General features: G+C 38.6%; 2 protein-coding genes across 3 annotated transcripts in view; both read right to left on the bottom strand.

Annotated features, from left to right (window-relative positions):
- The window catches only part of OTOGL (otogelin like), a 129,184-nt gene extending 116,187 nt beyond the window's left edge, over nt 1-12,997 (bottom strand). The window contains exons 1-8 of the mRNA XM_073338544.1: nt 12,919-12,997; nt 11,751-11,790; nt 10,566-10,614; nt 9,464-9,530; nt 7,551-7,649; nt 6,097-6,251; nt 4,514-4,635; nt 2,408-2,613 (exon numbers count right to left, since the gene is read on the bottom strand). Of these exons, the coding sequence (XP_073194645.1) occupies nt 2,408-2,613; nt 4,514-4,635; nt 6,097-6,251; nt 7,551-7,649; nt 9,464-9,530; nt 10,566-10,614; nt 11,751-11,790; nt 12,919-12,997 (817 nt within the window). The remainder of the gene's footprint in view (nt 1-2,407; nt 2,614-4,513; nt 4,636-6,096; nt 6,252-7,550; nt 7,650-9,463; nt 9,531-10,565; nt 10,615-11,750; nt 11,791-12,918) is intronic.
- An 8,205-nt stretch (nt 12,998-21,202) lies between these two features.
- Nucleotides 21,203-24,819, bottom strand: RPS16 (ribosomal protein S16). 2 transcript variants are annotated; one of them, XM_073327671.1, is made up of 6 exons: nt 24,730-24,819; nt 24,589-24,644; nt 23,600-23,701; nt 22,389-22,485; nt 21,546-21,593; nt 21,203-21,414 (listed from the first exon to the last, which is right to left on the bottom strand). In XM_073327671.1, the coding sequence occupies exons 2-6, from the start codon at nt 24,634-24,636 to the stop codon at nt 21,269-21,271; spliced, it is 441 nt and encodes a 146-aa protein (XP_073183772.1). In that variant the 5' UTR covers nt 24,637-24,644; nt 24,730-24,819; the 3' UTR covers nt 21,203-21,268. The 2 variants fall into 2 exon arrangements, with proteins under 2 accessions (XP_073183772.1, XP_073183771.1); XM_073327670.1 differs by lacking the exon at nt 24,730-24,819 and having other exon boundaries at nt 24,589-24,711.
- Between the last annotated feature and the right edge of the window lie 13 nt (nt 24,820-24,832).

The following is a 24,832-nucleotide window of genomic DNA, read 5'->3' on the forward strand; positions in this document are numbered from 1 at the left end:
CCAGTCTCTGAGTCTCAATCTCTTTACTTCCTCTCCCACTTCCACCTCGCGCACAAGCTCTGTACCTAGAAAACCTTCCTGAATCAAACAGCCCAGGGTTATACTCCAAAAAAAGACATTCTGACAAATTCTGTTTTATCTTCAACATTCTAAAAGCTTTGCTTTTGTTCCAGTGATGAACAAAACCAAATTTTGAAACCTCAAAAGTTGCTGTTAAATAGAATTGTCCTCCTCTGGGCAGATCTATCAAAATGAGTAAGGTGTCATATAAAGCAAAACAAAAACAAAAAACAAACAAAAAAAACCCCAGTAACAACAAAGAGATGGTGTTTAAAGTGGCCATTAAGAAAAAGAAACAAAAAACAGAATAAGATTCTGCTACTATTTTTTGAGTATTCAGAATCTGTAGCATGCCTTTCAATTTCTCTCATTTTTTTGTTTGGGGAATCCCCATCTGGATTCATTTTTGTATCTTGAATAGTTTTAGGATTGTAGCATTGTCCTATTTTTCCACTTGTCCCACTGTATTTAGCAGTTTATCATTACTATCATTAGAAATGTTGAATTCTTAAATTTACTTTCTACTACTTTGGTAGATTGTGAGGTATGTCTAATGCCCCAGCAACACTACAGCCATAACCAAGTCAGGGACCTCATTGCAACTGTGTCCAAGACTTTAGTCCACTTTCAGAGACCCTACAATTCTGAACTGCATTGCCATATTGGAAGACAGTCATGTTGACAACAGATCCCCAGATCTGGTTCTAGCTGTAGTGTAGCTGGGGCCAATGAGAGTAATCAGTCTGCAGACTACAAAGAACAGTTCACCTTACATTGCTGGTGTATGGAAATACCATAAAGGATTGATGAGAGTTGGAAACATTTAGACAGAGTTGCAATTTATAAGTATTATAAACCCACCACATCTTATTCTTGTGAAAAGTATCACAACAGATTGCTTCTCATTTGCACACACAGTGTCAGAGTGCAGTGTTATAAACTCAGTTCAGGTTTAATTTTTAATGTGATCCATAACTCTCTGACTTCTAAAAGACAGGAATTCTGCCATTACAGATGCCAGATTATAGTGCCATTAGTAATGTGTAATGTTGAAAGTGGAGACAAAAAGCAGTGTTTTATGATAAACAGTAAACTAGAGAGACATTGAAACTACGTTTTTAACTCTGTGTGAATCAATGATTTTTTAAAATAATCATTAGTTTTAACTGGCCAGATAATGTACGATGCTTTGGTACGCGGACGTCAAATGTCTGGAACAGAACAAACAGTACCATGTCACTGAATAACTGGAGGCTGATACATGCACTGAGGAGGGGATACAATCAGTTTCTACTGGGCAGAAAATAAGGCTATGCGCACACACATAAACACAGCAAACTGCTTCTCACTCTCCTGGCACAATAAATAGTACCCGGCTATCACCCAAGAGAGATGTGGAAACAGGGAGAAAAATCAGGGTAATATTGAGATAAAACTTGTGATTTAAAAAAATAGCCAATGTGAGAAACTAAACTCTCCCTGTAGTTTGTTGCAGTGGTTAAATACCATTATTACTTTTACTTATATCCGGGATTGTTTGGGAGAAACTGCTCCTCTCGTGTTCCCAACCTTCCTCCTCTTGTTTCACCAGCTGCGAGCTGGTGTCTGCTCTAAACAAAGGCAGCATAGAACTCTTTTCACTTGGGTGTGTGTAAAATATTATCTACAGTAGACAATGGCCAATATAAAGTGTTGCCTAGAGAAAATACTATTCAGTTGAGGAGAAAAGCTCTTTTAACTTTCTCCAGCTCTGGCACCATTGCTGAAATCAACAGCACAACCTCGCTCTCTCAGATGGACTACAGTGATGCCATTGGATTATTCATCTTCTTAAAATGTACCATCTGCCCCCACAGCAAAGTATATTAATAAAGGTGTAACAATGGGAAAAAAATAAACTTCCTCAACAAGGTTTTTCAACTTTCTGTATTTTACCAACCAATAAAACAGCAACATATTATTTAAAATAACTATGTAGATCCATGTGCTGAGCTACTGCCCTTTCCAAATATTAATTTGGGTGGGGTTTTTTTACATCATTTTGTTTTCACAAAAACAATAGTATTTTGATCATTAAAAGTATGTTTATCAATTAAATTAAGCACATGCTTAAGTGTTTTGCTGAACAGGAAAGGACTTAAGCATATACTTAAATGTTTTGTTGAACTAGCCCTACTCCTTAAAATTTATGACTGGGGAAAGTGGAGCAGACCCTATATAGTCTACTCAAATGGCCTGAAAATAAATTAAAATGGATAATAGACACAACCTTTTAGAGCACATCCTCATATTTATAAGACAAAAGGACCACAGAATCTGTTTTTTTACAAAGGATCTCTTCACTTACTATTTTGTATTATCAGATCATCAGATTTATTGCCATTATAATTTCCACACAGGCCACAAGGTTTCCCTTTATGTTCTTCTGTCAGTTTAATATAAATACCAGTGCTTCCATCCCAAGCAAGAGAAAAACCAAAGGTAGTTTTCACCAGAATATAGTCGGCCAGCCTCTCAATGAAAACATTTCCAATTGTCTGAGGCAATGTCAATCTGGAAAAACAGAATAACCCATTTTAAACATGACAAGTGAGGCTAGAACTAGAAGAAGACTACATAAAATGTCACCTAACTCATCAGATCTCTTCCCCGTGTGACCTGAAGGTCTGTTTACTTTTCTGTCAAAAATACATTTTCAGTATCTGTCACTCCTCTTACTTTGCGCAATCAATTCAGTGAAATGGATTATTTTCTGGCACATAAACAATCAATATAGAATTGATGTGTAAACCAGAAAGAACCCATCTTGACTTTCAAATCCCACAGTGCATTTGCAGCACTGCTGTGTTAGGAAAGACATGTTTTTACTTGTAAACTGAATAGTTTTGACATGGAGTCATTGACAGAGACATTAAGCATGGGACCCATTAAGTCATTTATACAGTTCCTTTTTAGAGTCTAACTACACTTTTAATTCATTTGTAAACAGAAGAAGCAACAGGTAGATGTGCCCAAAAACTTTTTAAAATATCAGTAAATGACAGGGTAATTTGGAGCCATATCCTTCAAGTTTTCAATACAAACAACTCCCTTTGAAGCCAATAACATTCTGTGCATTGAACATGTGTAGAATAAGACCCTTGCTATTCAAACCAAAGATTAAATAGCACAGAAAATATTATTAGCCATTTACAGTATATCCTCCAACATGGCTGTAGCTCTGTCCAGTAAATGGGGACAGCTATGTTTGGATTTCCATCAGACTCTAGTATTGCAGAATCACTGTCTTCAAAGGTTGCTGCTTTTGGGATTAATGGCAATATCCTTGTAGCTACCAGGTGTAGCAACTCAGATGTGAGAACACCAGATCTACTCACACTTATATCTGATACAAAGAAGGGTATACCAGATAGAGTTCAGGGGTTGGCGTATCTCAAACACTATTTTGGGTCTCAAAATGGTAATGCATAAGGAACTTAAGGACCCTGATGAACTCAATTTGGACTTCTCTACAATGGGGCAATGCACTCAGCCTGGACAGTGACTGACTCTCATGTTTTAAATAATATCAGGGTTGACCAAGGTTTAACCAAGACTAGCTAACACCATTTTAAAAAAGAAATCCAATAGTTAACTAATAACACCACGCATTTTCCCAGTGTAGAAAAACTCTTTCAGTCAAGGGACAGACATGTGAAGAATCAGAAATCAGATGCCTTGTAGAGGCCGACCACTGAAAATAGCAAAGGTAACAGGCTAACTCAGACAGGTGTGAGTGAACAACTTGCTAAACATTTCAATAGAGTTAAGTTCCTTTAATCAAATCTGAATTTGACTTATAATTATTAACCTCTGTGTCTTGCCGTATGACCTCTGAGGGTATGTCTTCACTGCAGAGTTATTCCAAACTCTTACCTGGTATTGCCCCTAGTCCCTATCCCATCCACACACAAAAACCTCTCCCCTGAGTTTAGTGGTACTTTCAACCCAGGCTAGCTGGCGTGGCTATGGGTGTAGATTAGAGCGTAGGCTCCACTTTCACTCGGGCTGGTAACTAGCCCACTTTGCAGTGAGGATGCAGGATAAATCACTCAAGTGCCTTCCCACAATTCCTCCCTCTGCACTCAGAAGGACAGACAAAGTTCTCCCACAATTCAATAGGGAAAAATTCAGAGTGTAGCTGCAGCACAAAGAACCATGGGATATGCCTCCCAGAAGTCATAGTGACATACAATGGTGAATGTAGCACCAATGAGGACACAATACCTCAAGCAGAACCTTTGCAGTGTGGCTGCTCACGTCTTGGCTAGGCTAACCGGGGCACTCAGAACCAGGTGTAGATCACTGGGGCTAACTATGTAGCACAGCTAGATTTGGTGAAAGAATCATAACTTCCTAATGCCAATACTTCATTTCTGTGATAAGATGTTCCAGAAACAGTCAGTTCATTTACCTGATTGATTCTTTTTTTACTTCTTGTCCCACAATAACTATTTCTTCCTGGCTTGCAAAAAATAAGCTGATTGACCGCAGACAAGAATACACCGAACCATCACACTGGGGACTGTTATGGACCTTGAAAGGAGAAAAACACACAGATGCAGTAACACCAAATGTGGTTTTCTGCTCAATATTTACATACAACTCTTAATAAATTTACACATATAATCTTTTACATATCTACACACCTCTCACTGAAGGACCCCAAAGAACTTTAGAAATAAATATTTAAACAATACAAGGGCTTACTAATACAGGTATATACATGGTTAGAAGACCACTTTGCCCTCCACTGCTATGAAACCCAGTAACTTTTTAACAGCACCTGGCATCATTGCACAGTAGCTTAAGACAGAAAAAGGAACTGGAATATTTTGTCCAGTTGAAACTGCAGAGAATTTAATTTAGGAAGAATATAATTACCTAGTTATGGGTTTGGTACATATCTTATGAAAAGTGCAAGTGGGCCTTTACTGCCCAAAGGTACATATCCTCTGGGAGATGGGACCTCCAGCAACACAATAGCCCCAGCACCATATGGCCACTCTCAATATTGACCTAGAAAAAACACTAGCATCTATTGAATCATCAGCATGCCTTCCTGCAGAAAGTAGGGGGTTTTTTGGAGGTGTTCCATCCAAGTATTGATTCTGCTTGGTCCCTCTTGGTTTGAGAGTTCTGGCAGGACAGTGTCAACAACTTATACCAGCAACAAAATGCTTTTGCCAGCACAGAAATGCCATCAAAAAATAATAATCACCCCTCTAACTGACATTACTGTACCAACACAAGTTTTTTCATGTAGTCCTGCCCAAGGTAAATATGCAGACCCAAAAAACCCTAACATATTCTCTAGCATAAAAGTTTAGCTCAGTGAACATCTCCTCTCCTAATCAATTTCTCCTAACCTCTTTTCAAATCTTTACACCAGGGATATCTGGCAGCCTCTTTGATATGAAATCTTATGTGGTCATCTATGCCTAAAACTAGTCCAGTCCACCTGTCCTGGTCAAACCACATTTAACGTAAGTGGAATCTCTATATTTCACAAAACCTCCTCAATTCACATTTGTCTCTATAACTACTACTTGCAGTTTTACTAATGTGTCGTGGAAACAATTTCTTTATCACAGTTATCAGAGTTACTATCTTTGGAATAATACCAGTCTTAACCTCATTTGTATGTAACAAATGATGCTATTCAACGTTTGACATTAGAGCACTGATCACTAACATTAAATGATTCAATCTGGGGCTAATGAAAGAGACAGTAAACTGTTTTGAAGTCAGGAGTAAATTTCTCCATGTTTGCCTAAAGAGATCATTTTATAATACAGTTTACTTTATGTTTCAGAGATTTGTTATTGCATGTGTACTTACAGAATTTTTGATCAGCACATTCTATAAATCTAAAAAGGAAATAAACTACCTTTTGATCCATTTACTGTCTCTGTTCTTTTTGTTATGCTATAACACAAGTTCTATGTTATATCAATATTTTGCATTTCATTTCAAAATCCATATTCACACACTTACCCATACAGTGTACTGAGGTTCCGGAGCACTACAATCTTTTGCAAAAATGTAGGAACAATTTCCCGGAAAATAATAGTAGATGCCATCAAATGTTTCAAAGTGATACTGCCCCCATGATTTGCAAATTCCATCTCGATCCTTACCATCATTAGGTACTGGGGAGAATAAATAAGATGAGCTTATAAAAAGCAAAATAACAAAAAAAGTACACAAGTGTCAGGGACATGTACAAAAGTAAGATATTACATGCATAGTAGATAAGCATACATCAGCACAGAAGCTAGTTTTATTTATCATTCAAGAAATGAGATTAAGACAAGTTTTAAAACTCTTAGGGGGGAACTGTGGACCAACAAAGCCAATGGAAATGTTGCCATTGATGTCAATGGAGCCTGGATTTCACCTTTAAATTATAACTAGGAATGGACCAATGAGTAGAGCTGGGCAAAAATTTTGGACCCAAACTTTTTTTTAATGTAAAAAGGCAGATTCAATCAATCATTTCATGAATTCATGTTGATGTCACCAATTTGTTGGGGGGCAGGGGGAATCAAAACTTTTTATTTTGATATTTTTAAACTAAACAGTATGATTTTTTCATTTTGAAACATTTTGTTTTGAAATTTTCTTTAATTTTGGTTTTAAAATTTAAATAGATCTGAAAATGGTTGAAATTGAAACGTTTTATTTCAAATAAAACATTTTGTTTAACACAAAATGAGTTTTGTTCTCAACTTGTTGAAATTGCCAGTGAACCAAAAAAAATCCATTATCCACAAACTCTACAAAGGAGAGGATGATCATATCATATTAGGTTTAGGTCAGTGTTTGGTGTATGGGCTCAGGGTGAACCAAGGCTAAGACTTTGGTTCAGTTTCAACAGCTGCTTTGGCCTACAGTCTCAGCTGACGAAAGTCAGTGCAGCTCCACTGAATTCAATGGAGCTACATTGGTTGACACCAGCTGAGGTTCTAGTCCTGACCTTAGAAAGTCCCTCCATGGCTGCTGTTGCATATATTCTACAGAGTCTGAGGAATCAAGATAGGGACTAACAACTTCTACCCCAATTCTACTACCAATAGATTGAACCTGCCAAAACTTTTCCCATTAAAATATCTGAACATCCTGTCTTCAAAATGGGCAATAGGGCATTGTAAGTGGAAGTGCAATGATACTTTTGGTGACACATTTAAGTAAGTAAAAGCAGATATGGTACATTATGATGCACTGGGATACTATTACAGGTATTAATAAAATTCAGGAACATCTGATCCTCTTCTGTACTCCCATATCTCACTCTGAAATATAGCATTTGAGCCAGCCTCCTTTTAGAATTACAGCTTGATTATAAGGCAATTGCAAAAGTGCTCTGAACAGGTATTATTTGAACAAATTCATCCCTAAATCTCACTCTAATCTGAAACTCAATTCCGTTGCCGATTCCTGAAACTTACCAATTTGGCACCTTTCACCATGAGCCTGAAACATCTGACAGTCACATACACCCGCCTCTGTACAAACTGCTCCATTAAGGCATTCTTGAGGACAAAAGCCTGAAAGAAAACATAGCAGCCTTCTAGTATGCACTGAATTTTATCAACATGCTGAATAATTTGGATGAAATCTTTCTATTAACTAAAATAGAACCAGTTATTACCTAAAAAGTTAACCAACAGCATTCTTAGTTTCAATGTTTATTTCATTTCATATTTTTATTGTTTGGTAAGAAGATAGTTTGAAGATTTGTAAACTAACAAGAGAGCAAAGGTCAGCCTCCTCCGAGTAACTAAAAGATCAAGTTCCCACATAAAGAAACAAAATCCCAGTAGTCTTGCAATAGAAATATACAAGGGGCATATTATACTCATTGACTGAGTTCAGCACAAACTGTACATCTGCTTAGCTCCTCCTTATTTATAAAGGTTCGAGTGAAAGGTATATTGAGGCTATAAATCCCTATGAATATAAAATTTTACATAGCCAAAAACAACCACTACCAACCATCCCCTTATGCTAAAAAAGATCAGTTAAAATTATTATTTCTGTTTGAACAGTTGAAATTTGTCATGAACTTAAAATTGCATGAGAATTAGTTGTTTTCTATTCCAGTTAATTTAGCAATTTTCTAAAATGATAAACTTTTTAATGAAAGTAAGTGTATAATATGCAACCGTTCAAAAAACCTAGACCTGATACTTTTCCCATTGGTCTTATTAAGAGAGATGCATCGAAAACAAAACGCCACATGTGAGTGTCCCAAATTTGGAAGATGGCGCAGGGTGGGAGGGGGGGCGAGAGGAAATCAGAATTTTGCAGGTAGCTGCTTTCCGTATAATGAGCCAAACTAAAACCCTGGATCCAAATATCTTTGAAGCTGGCAGGGTTAAAAATCCTCCTCTGGATTTTGCAGCTGGGGAACATCTTTACTTAAGTTTTTTGCTACTGCAAAAAGCAACACAAACAGGGCTAAAAAACATCATATACCCAGCCTCAGAGAATCCATGGTAAAGCTCCTAATGACCAAAACGGGAACTGAATTGAACCATTGAAGTAAAACCATACAAAGTAGTCAGCCTTGCCCCTCAATTTTAATCTTAATTGTAAAATGTCCTTTTTAAGGCAGCACATAGACTTTATCTTTGTATTTTTTCCATATTAAAGTTATTTTTCAAATACTTATGAATACAAATACCATTTGAAAATATAGACCAGGCAGAGAATACTATCTCATTCCCCCATTTGACTTGCAAGGAAATGCTTTTAAAACTAACAACACTAGATGCACAATGATTTGTATTCATTGATATGAAAGAAACCAAAAACTCCATCTTGTCTTAAGAAAGTGTCAGTGTTCAGTCCATTTGATCATTTTTGCATGCTGGATGCTAGATAACAGTGATGGGAATGGATCATCTGTGAAACCCCTCAATTCACTCTGAACAAACTGAAGAGTTTGGTTGACACTTAGAATCTTCTAAAAGAGGCTTTAGGTTGGTCTTCCATGGACAACTGCTATTATCAATCCCGCTCAGCATACCTACTCAACCTGACAAGGCCCAAAAGTGACACACAAGAAAACTGGGAGTGGAAATAACTGTAAAGCAATGAAGGATTTGTTTCATTAGGTGCTTGGGTGCCACATTAACAGGTACATTAGAAACTGGTTGTTTTTAATAACCATTTTCTGTGATTTAGCAAGTCAGAAGTACAAGTTTCCATAACAAAATTAGATAGCACTGGGTTTTGCATGGGAGGTAAATACTATCAAAAGTTATACAATCTCTGGTAACAAGGCATAGTTGATGGGTAGATGGCATTTTACTGAAATCCTTTCAAACAGGTAGTGAATTACTAACATGGTACTGACCTTCTGATGGACTTTGACCCTGAGTAAGGTCCCCATGAAGGTGAGGCCCAGCAGAATCTGTTCCAGTCTATCCGAGAAACAAAAAAGCAAAACCAGAGTGTTAATACTTCATAAACGGTCTGACTAATTCAATTCTAGGGATTTTGCAGGACAATTAGGATAGGACAATTACTTTAATACATAAAATGATCTTGCATGTACACAGAGCTTTTGATTCAAGAGAATCCCAAAGCACTTTGTAAACACTCGGTAAAATTGTAAACCACATGTAAGGAATTACTTTCTCCATCACAGCGATCCCTGGGGTGGAACACAGCAACAGAGATATCAGAAGAAGGACAAGGAGTATAGCTCACTGAGATACTAGCACAAGACAAGCCATCTGTCCCAAGCAGGCACTCAGCACTTTATGTGGTTTCCTAGCATCCCAGATTCTAACCTCCACACTCCGGGGGGAAGGGGAGGGTGCCCTTCTGCCCGTGAACAAGTTGCTTCCTCCAGGACTGGCAAATGGTGGTAATTTGTAGGGGTTTGTGTCTCTCACTGACGCACAACAAAATCCTAGTGCATAGAAGAGTGAGAGACTTTAAAACTAACCTTAAACTCATCCCAGATGGAATAATTGTTAGGTCTGCTCCCTGACCTCCTACCTCCCTGAGTTATCTTAACAGCAATGGAACTGGAGAATGGTCTTCGGAGGCACAGGCTCTGCCCTGGGAACCTGCTGCACAGCTCAGGAGCGTTGTCGCAATAACAACACTATTTGCAAAATTGTTCGGCTATGGTTTCATTATTGTGCTTTTCACCAAACAGCCACTCCCAAGTTTCTGTTTGCTCTCACAAAAGATTTAACAAAGACCCTTCCTCCCCCGACCCCTGGTGTGTTAGGCTGGGCAATTCATGAAGCATTTTGCAAAGAATGAATGAGGCTGTGGATTTAAGTTTGACGAAAGCAGGTATGGAAAAGCTTCTCCTCCTCATCCCTGTCTTGTTATTACCATTTCCATTCTCCTTTACAAAGACCTCATTGTGACAACAGCAAAGCCCCATTGCAGAAAGGAGGGGGATTTTTGACCCTCTTTCTTTCTGTGGTATAACCTACCTCAGCTGCTAAGAGATCTCTTTTCTGTCGAGTTGCATTAAACTGGTTTCTGGAAGAAAACAAAAAGGATCTTGTATAATCAAAGGTCCCTGAGCAACCTGAATAAGTGGTTCCCTAGGGAGAGGTGTTTCTCTCTGATTTCCAGCACATTATCAAAGAGGTCTTTCTTGGGTTAACATTTAAAAAAGTGACTTTTTTCTTTTCATAGTCTCATTTTACAAAATTCAAGAGTGCTTAGACCTCTGCTCTTAAACACAGGCTACTTGTTCAAGAGGGTACCTGGTATTTATGGGGGAAGGGAGATAAGCAAATTGGGCTTATAATATGGGACACAAAATAGTGTAGCTCTTTCATTAGGTGCCTGAATAGTACACGTGTTGTTGAGGTGCACCAGTGCTATTTGTATGTGCAGTGGTCGTGGTGTTAAAAGTGTAAGGTTACCTTCCAGCGGTAACTAAATTACAATAGGCAATAATTAAATTAATTTCAGAAATAATGGCCTCAATCTACAAAATGCACTTTGTTTTATTTAATAGGCCAGATTTTGTACAATATAGTGTGTGATCACTAGATGTACTACAAGTCATTAGATGTACAGAGCTGAGCCCTAATCCTGCTTCTACTGAATGGCAAAGTTTCCATTGACTTCAATGGGATCAGGAGGATACCCTAGTTTTGGTTTGGTTTGAATTATTACATATAACTTGCCTTGCAAGTGCTTTTTTCAGACTGAGAAAATGAATTATCATTGAGACAATATTTATTGTATAACATGTTTTATTTGTGGGAAATTCCTTTCTGTGTGTCACTAGAATTCTATTATTTTTATCCTGAAACTAAAATGATCTACTGGTATTTAATTAATGTACATTTTATCAGATATGAGAATAGTCACATAAGATACTCATCCTGTGAACTTACTTGAGCCCCTGAGGAACACCATCTTTTTGTGATTGCTAAAGAGGTGCACTTGTTTTTCAAAAAACGATTTGCATGTTTAATCACCAGCTCTTTGGGAAGAGTTATTAAACAGAAGAAATACTTTATGTCTAAGTTACTAAAAGTTAGAGGTGTTCCGCATTGGGCTATATTGTATTTCCTATACTTCCATCCTATCAGACAAGCCTTATTGATTTCACCAATATTTGCTTTTTAAAACCCTGCAAATGAGGAACGCACACTCACCTTGGTGTTCTTCTCAAAAGAGAAAACTCGCAATAGGATTCTGTTGGATAAAAAGTAATGGAATTAAACCATTTTTTTCTCTATTTCCTTCTGCGCATTTTGCATGCAGACAAATGTTGACCTGACTTTGGTTTTAAGAAACAAGAGTGAGTTTTGTTCTTTAGAAGAGGACAAATTACAGTAAGTTTTCCAGAAAGCATTTATGCAGCCTATCTCCCTGCCAGCAAAGTTACTCCCTGCCAGCAAAGATAGAAACACTTTTCTTCTGAGTGATTGATGTTTTTCGTCTTCAGAAATTGATTGTGAGAAGTGCTGAGAACCCACAATTCCCAATGGGCCTGATCCTGCAAAGTGCTAAGCACCCTTGACTCCCATCATCGACAGTGGAAGTCGTGAATGCTCAGCACCTTGCAGGATCAGACTAATGCTTATCAGACTAAAGCTCAGGGTGCTAAGAACCTCTCAGGATCAGGATTCAATGAAGCTCCCTGTAATGCTTTTCTGAACATAATACTTCTAAACCTTTAGTCCAATATGTTTAAATCTCTCTAGATTTCATGCAGATTTACTTTCATTTTAAGAATATTTTTACTTTCAAGCTATGTGAAAGTCACAATGCTTGAAAAACTTCTGTTATCCTCAGAAATCATTTTTCTAAGCTGTCTATGGTATCTATTATTAGCATGTGTGATGACAGCAGCTGGGAGTTTCTATAATCAGTTTGCCAAATATTTACTCTAGAATTATAAAAAATGTTCAGACACACTGCAGGTGCAGTCCAAATCTTGAGCAAACCCATTTCCTGTTCATAACAATTAAGCCTACATCAATCTGATAACACATTTGACAATAATGAGAAGCAAGAAAGCCAAGAAAAATAATTCTGTTCTTTACTAATCATGCTGTATAAAATTCAAGCATTTTATTCAGGTAGTCTGAATTTAAAAAAAAAAAAAAGTCATTTTTAGTTTCAAAAGCAGTAAAAGTGTGTGATGTAAAGATATTAAGTCTGTATTACTGGTTTGTTTGTTTGTTTGTTTAATTAGGCCATAGGATAAGAACTATTTGCTTTACAGTGAAAGAAAAATAAGTAACCGTATTACTAAATTGTTAAGAGAATTCTTTCTAAAACGTTTTTAGTGTAAAAATTGAGCATAAAAGTTCTTACCTTGCAAAGAGAACAGCAGAGAATGAACCAAGAATACACTCCAAGGTATCATTAAATTGAGTTTTCCCACAATATTCATTTCAGTGTAGCTTCTCAGTATGAAATGTATCCAAATTGGTGGCCTGGAGTATTATGGCATCTTAGAAGTATGTATCTCTGGGGTGTTTAAATCTTTTATAAATTTAGATAGCAGAGAAATTTAAATAAGGTGGGGTGGGGGGGGGAAATAAAAAATAGGGGACAGGAGAAAAAAAAGAAATATCAAGCTTCCCACCACATCCAGCTTCTGGAGCTCTGGAAATGTTGCATACACCTTTTTGGCTGTGCTTCTCTCATTAGTAATGCATGGTAACTCCTTACCAGAGCCTGTATTAGTTACACTTACACTAGACCTGCAAGGCTTATTCCACTTTTGGACTGAATCAACCCTTTATAACATTCATGGATAGTGACATGGAAAGAAATTTTGCCATGTCATGATGCTTTGAAAGATTTTTTCAAACAGTTGTCATTTCAAGTTTGTGTGTTTTGAAACTTGTGCTAATTAAAATTGCTTCCCTTTCTACCTTCTATTTATTAAAATGAAAAAAAACTTTTAAGTTCAAACTTACAATAATGTTCGTGTAAAACATACCATTAAGTAGTTTGACAAATATATTAAAAAATTCAACATACATTTTAAATGAGAAATTAATTTCCATTAAAGAAATTACCTGGATTTTAACTACCTAATGGAAGCAAATAAGTTTTTTCCTTCTAACATTCTGATAGTGTCACAAAAGAAAACTGCACAGCAGTTGGTAATTTGTTTTTGTTTTGTTTTTTTAAATAAAATGTGTTTTAAAAATCTCACAGATAACTGAAAGGGAAAACTATATGCTTCATCAAAATCTAATGTAAACAAAGGAAAGACACTACCTCATCTAGCCTACCCCTAGAACTACCTAACCTTCCCTTCAAATGAACTGCAGATTTAAAAAATAAATAAATCTGTATATCAAAACATGTACATTACTATGATCGGGTGGTTGCTTGGATTAGTAATGTACCTTCCCTTCCTCCTAGCCTTTCCATAGCCCATTTAGTGTTTGTCATTATGTCTTAATTTAACCCAGGGTCAAACTGTGTGTAGTATTCACTGGCATACCATTCTTACTGATTGAAAATTCCTCAGTGTAAAAGACAAGGGGTGAAATCTTGTCCCAATGAAATCAATAGGAGTTTTGCCATTGACTTCAGTGGGGACAGGATTTCACCAATTACCTTTTATTTTTATGTAAAGCATCATCTATGTTTATGGTGTGTACATAATAATAAAGAATACTGATGATTTCTGTTCATATACATCAAGAAAATAAGATATTTACTGAGAAATTGTTTAAAAAGTATACTTATAGGGACCTAAAAAAACAATTTGCTATTTGGAGTTTTGTTTTTTATTGATTACAAGCAACACACAAAAGATTGTTGTAACTGAATGGTATGTATTGTACAGTAATAGTGCATTTAAGTACACCAATAGACAGAGATTAGAGAAACATATTTTCCTTTAAAAAAATTACGTTGTGCTTTTGACAATACCATGATTAGCCCGTTTCCCCTTGTGGCTCTTTCACACACGGGACAGATTTAAAAATAAAGAAAAAGTTATAGTAAAACCATAAGAATTGGCACTAGGACCCTGGGGCAGGTGTACTACTCGAAACTACCTTTAACTCATTGTTTACGCACAAAATAGGGTGGTCTCTTTGTGCCTTTGACATGTTTAAAAGATAAAGCCAACAGCTTCCTCAAAACAAACAGATTGGTTATTCTCCTATCAGATTTCCACCCCAACCAATGCTGTACTGAGCCCACCAATGCAGGCCCCATTACATGTCCCCTCCCCAAAAGTAACAACATGCAGCATGTCTCTAATCTCATACTGGAAGGCTATTTTAGTGACTTCAGAAGTTAAGGGCCTTGAATGGAAGTTGTCCTACCAGCTGTTTATCCCTTCAGCTTGAGTGCCTTCACTGACTGAGAGAGAGGCAGTATTTCAAAAAGTCAGGCCTCAAGCTGCTTAAAGCTTTATAGTTCAAATTCAGTACCTTAAACTCCACACAGAAACAAACAGGAAGCCAGTGCAGGAGCTGGAGTACTGGTGTTATGTATGGCTGGCAAGATGTATCACTTACTAAACGTGCTGCCACATTCTACACCTGCTTCTCTTTCCAGGTTGATTGAAGCTGTAGCCCCATAGAGAGTGCATTGCAGTAATCTAAACTCTATAGATGACTCTTAGCAATGAATATAACTTTTGAAAAACAAACTCCTTGCTGTATTCACCCACATTTTAGTATTTTATAAAATGTATAGTAAAAAGTCATTTTAAGCGTTCTGCTTATCTGTCAGTTTTGTTTCATTTATCCCATTTACTTCTTATCTTCTAGAGGAATCAATGAAGATATTTCCCCAGTGTGAAACCCTTCCCCCACCTCATCCCCTGCCAAATGAAGACCTTGCCTTGGTATTTCTGACTTTGCAGGCAAGAACTTCACATTATGTTTTCTAGGGCACAACAGTGGTATATTACGATTGATCAAAGGGATAATTTTTGAGTAACATAAGCTCCCAACATTGACCTGGAAGAATCATCTGTGCCTTTACACCTCTGCTCACTGCCAGGAAGGGAGCCATTTAGTGTGAATGAAGAATGGACTCCTGTCTCTTAAGAGGTGGACTAAGACCTCCCATTAATTTCACAGATCACCAAAAGGAGTTAATAGTTGGCAATTAATGACCTTTGATCATTACCAGTCTGAGATGGACCCAAGCCAACAATGCGGAGATGACAGGCTCCAAATTCTATTACCAATACCCGAGCCATCTAGTTCTCTACATCCGTTATTTTGGTCTTGTAAATATATTCATCTTTCCTTTCTTCATCTCTTACAAAAGCAGAGATGTAAAGATAATCTGACCTCAGATTCTGCCATTCCCAAGCCCATACTTTAAATTATATATAAATGCATCATACTTGCACAGCTTCACAGACATAGAAATATTTCTATTACTCTTTTTAAATATAAAGTATCACAGTAGGTTCAATCCTAAACAGACACAATTTAATCAGCTACTTGACAATTACTCTACGTGTAAGTGAGATGACCAAAGTATTTGGTGCATATCAATACCTTCATGATTTGGTAATTTCACAGTATCTTCAGAAAAGTATTTGCTGAAAGATGGGCCAATTCTTATGAATATAAGGTATCTCTGTAATGAAACATACCACTGTATATTATAAAATATACCTATTTTCAGGTTGAAAGTGGGGGGAGGGGATCATGGACAGTATCAGTCTTTCACTCCTCTGCCTCTCTCCACTTTCATATCTATTTGCCTCTTCTCACGTCACTGTTCCTATGTTGGCAATTCCTTTTTGCCATGACTTGAGAGCTAGGTGTTTTGGTATTGATTCTCTTTCATCATCCCTTGACCCCACCATAGCCTTGCTCTCGCATTCTTTTAATTCTGTACACTCTTACCCAAGGAATATTTTTCCCCACCACTACAACCCTGAAAACATGGAGGAGACTTCTCTAATTTGAAGCTTTCACTTACTGAGTTCTAACACTCTCATTTGGAAAAGAAGAGGGCCTAGACATAACTTCATTTTGTGTTGTGTACACACCAGTGACTCTGTCCTGAAAGTCTCATGGAACATCCACCGGGTAACCAACAACTGATTGATAACCAATGTATGACGTTATTCTTACTGTTGTTTAGACGCTGTTTAATGTGTCTGACATTTAGTGTTGGAAAAAGACATGTTAATACCATACTTTACAGTATAGTGTATCTAGTTTCCTTTGTATTATTTCTTTGTCCTTGCAAAAGCAGTGAAGACGGGCGAATAACATAAAAGAACTTAGAAATATTAGAAATACGGGAAGAACACAACAAAATTAGATTAATCTTGAAATAATGCAAAGTGAGAGAAATATTCCAGAACACACATTTATTCGGACTGAGAAACCTGGAAAGCAATAATGCTAAAGAGACATAGGAGATCATACTGGAAAACATGTTAGACATTAGTTTGCAATGTGCTATAGCTGCAAAAAGGCCTATGAAGGCTAGGCTTTCAAAACACAGACACGACAAGGCATATAGCAGCAAAGCAATAATTCTCCTCTCTACAATTCTAATACAACTGCACCTGTAAAACTGCATTCACATCTGGCGACTATACCAGAAAGACAGAGAAATTTGAGCAAAGAGCAACAAAAGTCACTAGGGAAACAGAGGAATGACAGATAAGGTGAGGTCGTAACAGTCCAACAAGTATCCGAGGAGGGAAAGGAATTATTCAGCAAGGTACACTGTGGTACAAGAGTCATGGGGTTAAAATTAAGAAATGGGAAAGTGTGGGGGAGAGAGAGAGAAATTAACTTGAATAGGAGGAATGAAATGCATTTGCCTGCATAAGGGAATAAGTAGATGCCCCACTGCTTGGGACCTTTGAAAAACCAAGGAGGAAAAGAAAAAAAGAGCCCACGAGTACACTTTAGGTAACCATCCTGCATTGGCAGGGAGACAAACTGAAAGAATTTATAGGTGTTCTCTATCTAGACTTTCTACAATTAGAAATGATAAAGTTAATTTAACATATAAATTCTGTATTTAAAAGTTTGTTGGTTGACTTCAAATATACAAAATTAACAGCCTCATTTAATAATAAACTTTTCAATAACCACTTACAATCTATGTGGGTATCACAGTCAAGCATAATTTATCTCAATAACTGCAAAACCATAGCAGTAAGGAGCATCTTCAGCTTCTGTAAGGACCATGCAGCATATGAGGGCAATCTGGTCAGTGAGGATACACCAGGCCAGAGCCACACTGGTACAGCTACTCCCAATTTTGGCTCTCCCTACGTTGTTGATGCCAGTGGCACATGGAACTTTTCAGAGCTTGCACCACACCCACAGTTGGTAAGTCCCAGTGCCAGGTGCACAGACTAGGCAGGATCCACATTTTCACAGCAGCTTCCAGTCCCTACTCTGCCTCCTAAGCTTAATGCTCCTGCAGCTAGTGAGCTCTGGGATGGGGTTAGGGACACGCTGGAACCAGCCCATCTCCAATTCAGCCTCACTGCTGCTGGGGGACCCCTTTCTGGTCTTACACATCTTGTTGCTGATAAGGACTAGTTGAGGAGGGGCAGGCTAATGCCAGAGCTGAGTTGGTAAAGCTGCTCCTATGCCATTTCTACCTCCACTATCGATGGTAGAAGAATCCTTTTCACCGCTCACCCCCCTAGTGAAGGTAAGTGGCAGGATAGAGTAAATAGGAAAACCGAGTTCTCACTACTACATCCTATTTCCACCATGCTCTCATGCAATTAGCTCACACCAATTTACTTGTAGTATTTCAGAAAATAAAACTGGCATCTAGCAGCTCCCAGTACACATCAAGTAACATTTACATTTTACATCTTATTAACAAAATCAAATAGTTTGATGTGACATCATTGCAGAGATCAACAGGACATTTTCATGAGATCAAAATCCACTTTAGAAAACATTTTGATTAGGGTTAAGGGCTTCTTGGTTTGAAGAAATGCCATGGAGACAGTATGCTCTGCACTGCCATATAATATATCCAAGTTTCATTCCCCATCTCTGCCTTCAGAAAAAAAAAAAAAAAAAGTCAGGCCTAGAAAGGAGGAGGCAGAGTTTTTATGGTCCAGGAGCTAGAATAGCTCATCATTCATCAACAGCCTCATCACAAGAAGAAACCTGGATGAGCTCCAGTGTTCTAACCAGCCAATACTGCATCCCTAGATGGGGTGATGAGAAGTTTTGCAGGTCAAAGGAGACAGAGGAAAGAAAAGCCAGAGAACATCCCACAAGAGATCAGTCAGAACAATAATAAATCAGAATAAAACTTCTAAAGTGAAATTAGGCATATTCTTCATTTACTGCAGGACAAAAACAAAAAAAGTCTAGCAAACAAGTTGCAAGTGGCTCACAGTAGATCTGCAAAAAGGAAACAAAAATGGGCTTGTTGCTTTCCTGCATTCCTCTTCCTTTCTTTCTGAAAGAATAAGTTTGATTTTTCAATTGCATTTAATTTGAAATTCAGGCGTTTTTGAAATCCACTCTGGAACACACAAATGTGACTGAAAAATTAGTCATGTTATCAACAGAGACTGAAAGCTAAGCAAGTGAGAGTGGGACTTATCAATCCTGTTTAGAAGTTTTGTTCAATTTATGCTAATACTATTTAATATTAATGACTAAGCTTATGAAAAAGGAAATCTTAACAATGGTTTCAGAGTAGCAGCTGTGTTAATCTGTATACTCCTGTTCTTTTTAATTAAGAATTTCACTCCCTTCCCCTAAAGTATTTTACCTCATTCTCAGCCACCCACAAGCTCTTCCAGCAGCAGTAAGGAAGACCAGACTGCATATATTTTTAAGGTTTAAAAAAACCCCTGCAAGCGCTCTTCAATACAAGAAAGGGCAAAAGTCCAATGTTTCTAAAAAAAAAAAATAATAATAATCACAGAGGCTACAGTACAAAGAAGAAATTTTGGAAGATACCCCTCAAAAGAGCCCCCAAAGTACCACTGCTGTCTAATGGGGAAAGGAGAGAAAAATAGTATCTTGCTTAAAGTGTGATATGGTCAAGAATCTAGACTCTCTATTGGTCAGCCTATCGTCTTTTCCATTCCTGTCCAAAATGGTTTCCTGCTGAGCATACAATGGGATACAAAACAGTTATTCTCATCATGATCCAGAGCTGCTTCCATGCATCAGGCCTCTACTCAGTATTTAACCACCTGTTTGTCAAATTTGAATGATTTTTGCTGGTCACTTGTGACTGATGTCCCAGCTCTCCAACCTTTTGTTGGGAGCAGCTAGTTCATTTTCATATGAGGCTTCCTCTCATCATCCACTCACCCTCTTTATCCTCTCAATATCTACTTAAATAGAAGTCAAGTATCAGGGGGTAGCCGTGTTAGTCCGTATCCACAAAAACCTTAAATAGATGCAAATTCTCACTAGCATCTCCACTATTTCCTCCTCTCATGCACTGCACACACCTCCACCACACCTCCACAGTGGCTCTTAAACTTTCCAGACTACTGTGCCCCTTTCAAGAGTCTGATTGGTCTTGCATAACCCTAAGTTTCACCTCACTTAAAGCTACATGCTTACAAAATCAGACAAAAATACAAGTATCACAGCACGCTATTACTGAAAAATTGCTTTCTCATGTCTACCATGTAATTATAAAATAAATTAATTGGAATATAAATATTGTACTTACATTTCAGGATATAGTGTACAGAGCAGTATAAACAAATCATTTTATGAAATTTTAGTTAGTACTGACTTCGCAAGGGCTTTTTATGTTGCCTGTGGTAAAACTAGGCAAATATCTAGATGAGTTGATGTACCCCCTGGAAGACCTCTGAGTACCCACAGGGGTACACTTACCCCTGGTTGAAAACCACTGATCTAGATCACCTTCCAAATTACTCCCCATGTGTAGATTAGGGAGGCAAACATGTCTGTCCTTCAAACGGATAACACGGGTTTTTTGTAAATCACATATCAGTTTATCATTCTTACCTGCACCCCTGTGTGTCTGAACTGTTACAGGGTGCATTACATGTGCCCAAATTAGTATCAAAGCATCTCAGAGTAAGGACCTTTCTCTCATTTTCAGAGCACTGTGCAACCCTTTCAATGTTCAATATTTCTGAAGCATTATAAGAAATTATATTTAAGAATTTATTAGCTTGAATGATGAACATATGAAAGCTTTCATGATTTTTGGGGAAAAAATCAGTTTTCTAGTCTTGAATACAAATGTAAAAATTCACATAGCAAAGGTTATTTTATGAAGTTTGCTACTGCACTTAAACACGCATACACTGTAGATTTTTCAACAAAGAAGGAAACATACTCCTCTTGCTCCGAAACAGCACTAATACAGCTTTGTAGCATTTGGTCAGGGTTTTGGGGAGGGTTGAGAGAATATCTTTTAATTTCCCTGGGTTAACAATTATAGAAGCTCTACTGCTAGATTTGTTAGTGGTTTGTCAAGGATGCATGGAGCACAGGATGGAGACTTTATTGTTTGAAACAAAGAAAAAAAATGAGTATCTGACAGCAACAAAGTGCTTTTCTTTATTCCTACGCACCAGCACTTAACCTGTTGGGGTTTTTTTAGGCCAGCTCCCAACCCTGAAAAAAACAGTTATCCAATATAAACAAATACTAGATTTAGAAACTTGAAACATTTATTAACTTTTCCTCATATTTATTGCAAGATACAAGGATGAACAATTTTAACGGTAAGACTTCTGGTAGCGTGCACGGGCACCAGGTCCACCAAACTTCTTGGACTCGCAGCGACGAGGATCTGCAACCAGTAAGGTCCTATCATACTGGATTAAGATGTCCTTGATTTCCTTCTTGGAAGCTTCATCAACATCTGAAAAAAGATCATATTTGTGACTAACATTCTATAACTTCCATCTATTACTGTTCTACGTATAGCACTTAATGTCTGAAGCTAAACACTTCAAAAAGGCTAGCAAAACAAAATCAAAACAGCCAACTTACACTTCTGATAATAAGCCACCAATGCTTTGGAAATAGATTGACGAATTGCTGTTGAGGAAAGAGACAAGTTAACAATAATATCCAGTAAATTCAGGTTTACATAGAAAACATAGCAAAGGGTTTGGGGAGGGGTTGGCAGAAAGGAATTTGACAAATGAAAAATAGTTATAAATGTAATGATAAAACCACATCAAACCATTTTGTGTCTTACACCTTCCACCTCAAGCTACCCCCTTTAATCAAAGATTGACTTTAAAATAACATCAGGATGGTTAACTAAAACAGACGAAGATTTGGGTTAATACGTCTACTCGCTTCCTGTGCGTCTTCTGAGCTAGATCATTTTAATGAATGTATACAGGCCTTAACTAGCAGCCGCGCAACGTTAACACTTCTGAAAAAGCAATTTATGTTCTATTTTGCCCAACGTGAATAAGTTACAAGTTGAGTTCTGATTCTAGGATTTTTATTTGAGCAATTTTATCTGAGACAAGTAACTGCTTGACTTTGCAGTGTGGTTAGAAAATGCTGTTTAACCTCATCCCAAAATCTAATTTATGGCCAACCACATGTAATCACTTATACTGCACTGGAAGAGGAAAATGCTAATGCCAGTTTCATACAGATCATTCGTGTGTGTAAATGAGAGCAGGTGACGCAGATATAGTTCAATATACACCCATTAAACTGGCATTTGTAATAGCCAAAGCTTTAAACTGTAGACGGTGTTTATTCCCCAAGATATTAATAAATTATAAATATTTTATAAGTAGTTCAAAGTAGATTAATAAAGTAGTTTAATCTCTTCCAGCCCACACTAAGGACCTTGTACAGGAGTCGTACCGTAGATTTGCGCTACATGGCCGCCACCCTTGACACGGACTCTGATGTCAACACCAGCAAAGCGTTCCTTGCCCAGGAGGAGAACAGGTTCAAGCAGCTACGAAATACAGATATAAAAATTTTATTAAAGTTAATTTTTAAAATCAAATTTAAACAAGTTAAGAAGAAAGGTACTGTACATCTGGGGTCAGGCTTGGATTATGAGGGATTACAAGTGTCGGTTACAAGGTTCATAAGATATATACACAGTACATAACCAGCATAGACCCAGACTGGGGTACGGGAGCTTTTAAAATGTCAGTGGATAAGTGATCTCAGGTACACCACCCATAGAATGTATTTAGAGTCCAAGTCAGCACTGGTGTAGTGAATAAGTACAAGGATGGGTATTACACATATTATGAGAACATATTTATGATCAAGAGGAAGCAATCAGTGTTTTGAGCAAGGTTTCTAAGTATGGATTTATAAAATGTTTGGTGCTATGAGCCTTGCATTTACAGTGCACACACTAAGGTAATTAAATAAAAACCACTGAGGTAATGTGGCCTAGTCGCTAGTGGATAAGAGGGGAGCACTGCCCAGGAGACCTGGATTCTTGTCACAACTCTGCTGCTGGCCAACTGGGTGACCTTAGGCAAGTCACTTTGCCTTCCTGTGCCTCAGTTTCCCCATTTGTAAATGGGAGTAATGATACTTTGTAAAGTGCTTTGACGTTAACTGAGGAGTCAAACTAGATAATAGTAAACTTTATGAAGCTAGATCTAAGGAAGATTAACTCCTATCAATATATATGCTTTGCTCCCATCAACACTAATGAGAATAACTGGTTCGTCTCTAAGGTGCCACAAGTACTCCTTTTCTTTTTGTGAATTGAGAAAATACCTCAGAGTAAAATTGAGACAAGCACCTAACTGATACAGAAGCTTAAGTCCCATTTTGCAAAGTGACTTGAGTGAGGATACACTTCTATGCTTTTATTATTTAACCTGAGTACTCAACTCCCAAAATTGTATACAAACTTACAAATAGTCAAGCTACAGCTAACAGCCTACATGACCACTAAAAATGAGATGTATCATCTAGTGTATGTCTTTATGACAAGAAACTCTTCTGCTCTTCCAAATTTTATTTATTTATTTAGAGAGAGAGAACGAATACACACGCATAAAAATATACTAAAGTCTAAAGAAAACCAATAAAGTACTTACTTTGTACTGTAGGGTTCTAGGCTCAATCATTTCCAGGGGTCTTCCATTCACTTTAATGAGACCATTTCCTCTTTTACAGTGAGCAACAGCAGTTGCTGTTTTCTAAAAGAGCAAGCATATGTGAGTATAGCATTCCTACAATACCAGCTGTGCACCCACTGCTTTAAAGACTAGCATACAGTGCTTTCAGTCTAGATTATGACACTCAAAATTTCAAAAAGTATTTTTCATTTAAAGCAAAGCCACTGCTGCAAACCACTGAAATGTACTAGGTCAGATGGGGACTTAATATAGGCAAGTCAGCCTTGCTGAAAACATAAAATTTGATCTTCACATGGGAAGTGTGATGACATAATTTACTAGCAGCAGCCAGGCCGCCCAGATCATAAAGACGCAGAAGCCCTTACCTTAACCTTCTGCCATCTCCTCTGTGGAGGCGGCTTTTTACAGTGACACCCGTGCGTGATAGGGGGCGGGGAGAACAGGGGTGCGGGAACAATTTGCACAGTGGGGGCGCTGAGAGCCGTTGACCCACACGGTAAACCCTGTACGTGATGGAAACTTCTAACACCTATGGGGATGGGGGCGCGGTGGGTGGGTGTCAGAGAGCGTGTGGGGGGGCAGGGAGAGTGTGGACGAACACACACGTGCCGGCGCACGCCACAGGGGTGCGGCTGCTCACTCCTATCGCAGCGGCCTGGCTCCGATCGCGATGACGGCCTACGGCTCCATCCCGGGCAGCTCGGCGGCGGGATGCGGGAGCCCTAGGCTCCGCCCCGCGTGGCTGGGCTCGGGCGAGACACGTGGAGGCCCCTGCGGCTCCCGGGCCGCACAGGCCCGTCGCGCCCCCCCCCCCGCGCGGCGCCCCCCCCCCCCGCGGCCTAGCCGGGGAAACGACGCCACGATCACCAGGCGGGGGCCGCAGCTGCCGGGCCGGGGAGCGCAGCCTAGTCCCGGGGGCGCTGCCGCCCGCCCGCTCACTCACTCACCTTCCGCCCGAAGACCTGGACGCTCTGCAGGGGCCCCTTGGCCGGCATGGCTCCTCCTGCAACAGACAGACACGGCGCTGAGCGGCGCGCGGCCCGGCGGCGGGGGGGGGGGGAGGGAGCGCGGAGCTGCCGAACACTCACCTTCCGCCAGAGACAGCAGCAGCAAAAGAGAGAGCGGGGCCTCCGGAGCCGCTTCTCAGGGGCAGCCCGGCCGCAAAGCGCAGCCTGACTTCCGGCCGCGTGA

The sequence above is a fragment of the Lepidochelys kempii genome, chromosome 1 (assembly GCF_965140265.1).
Source record: "Lepidochelys kempii isolate rLepKem1 chromosome 1, rLepKem1.hap2, whole genome shotgun sequence".
Lineage (NCBI taxonomy): Eukaryota > Metazoa > Chordata > Testudines > Cheloniidae > Lepidochelys > Lepidochelys kempii.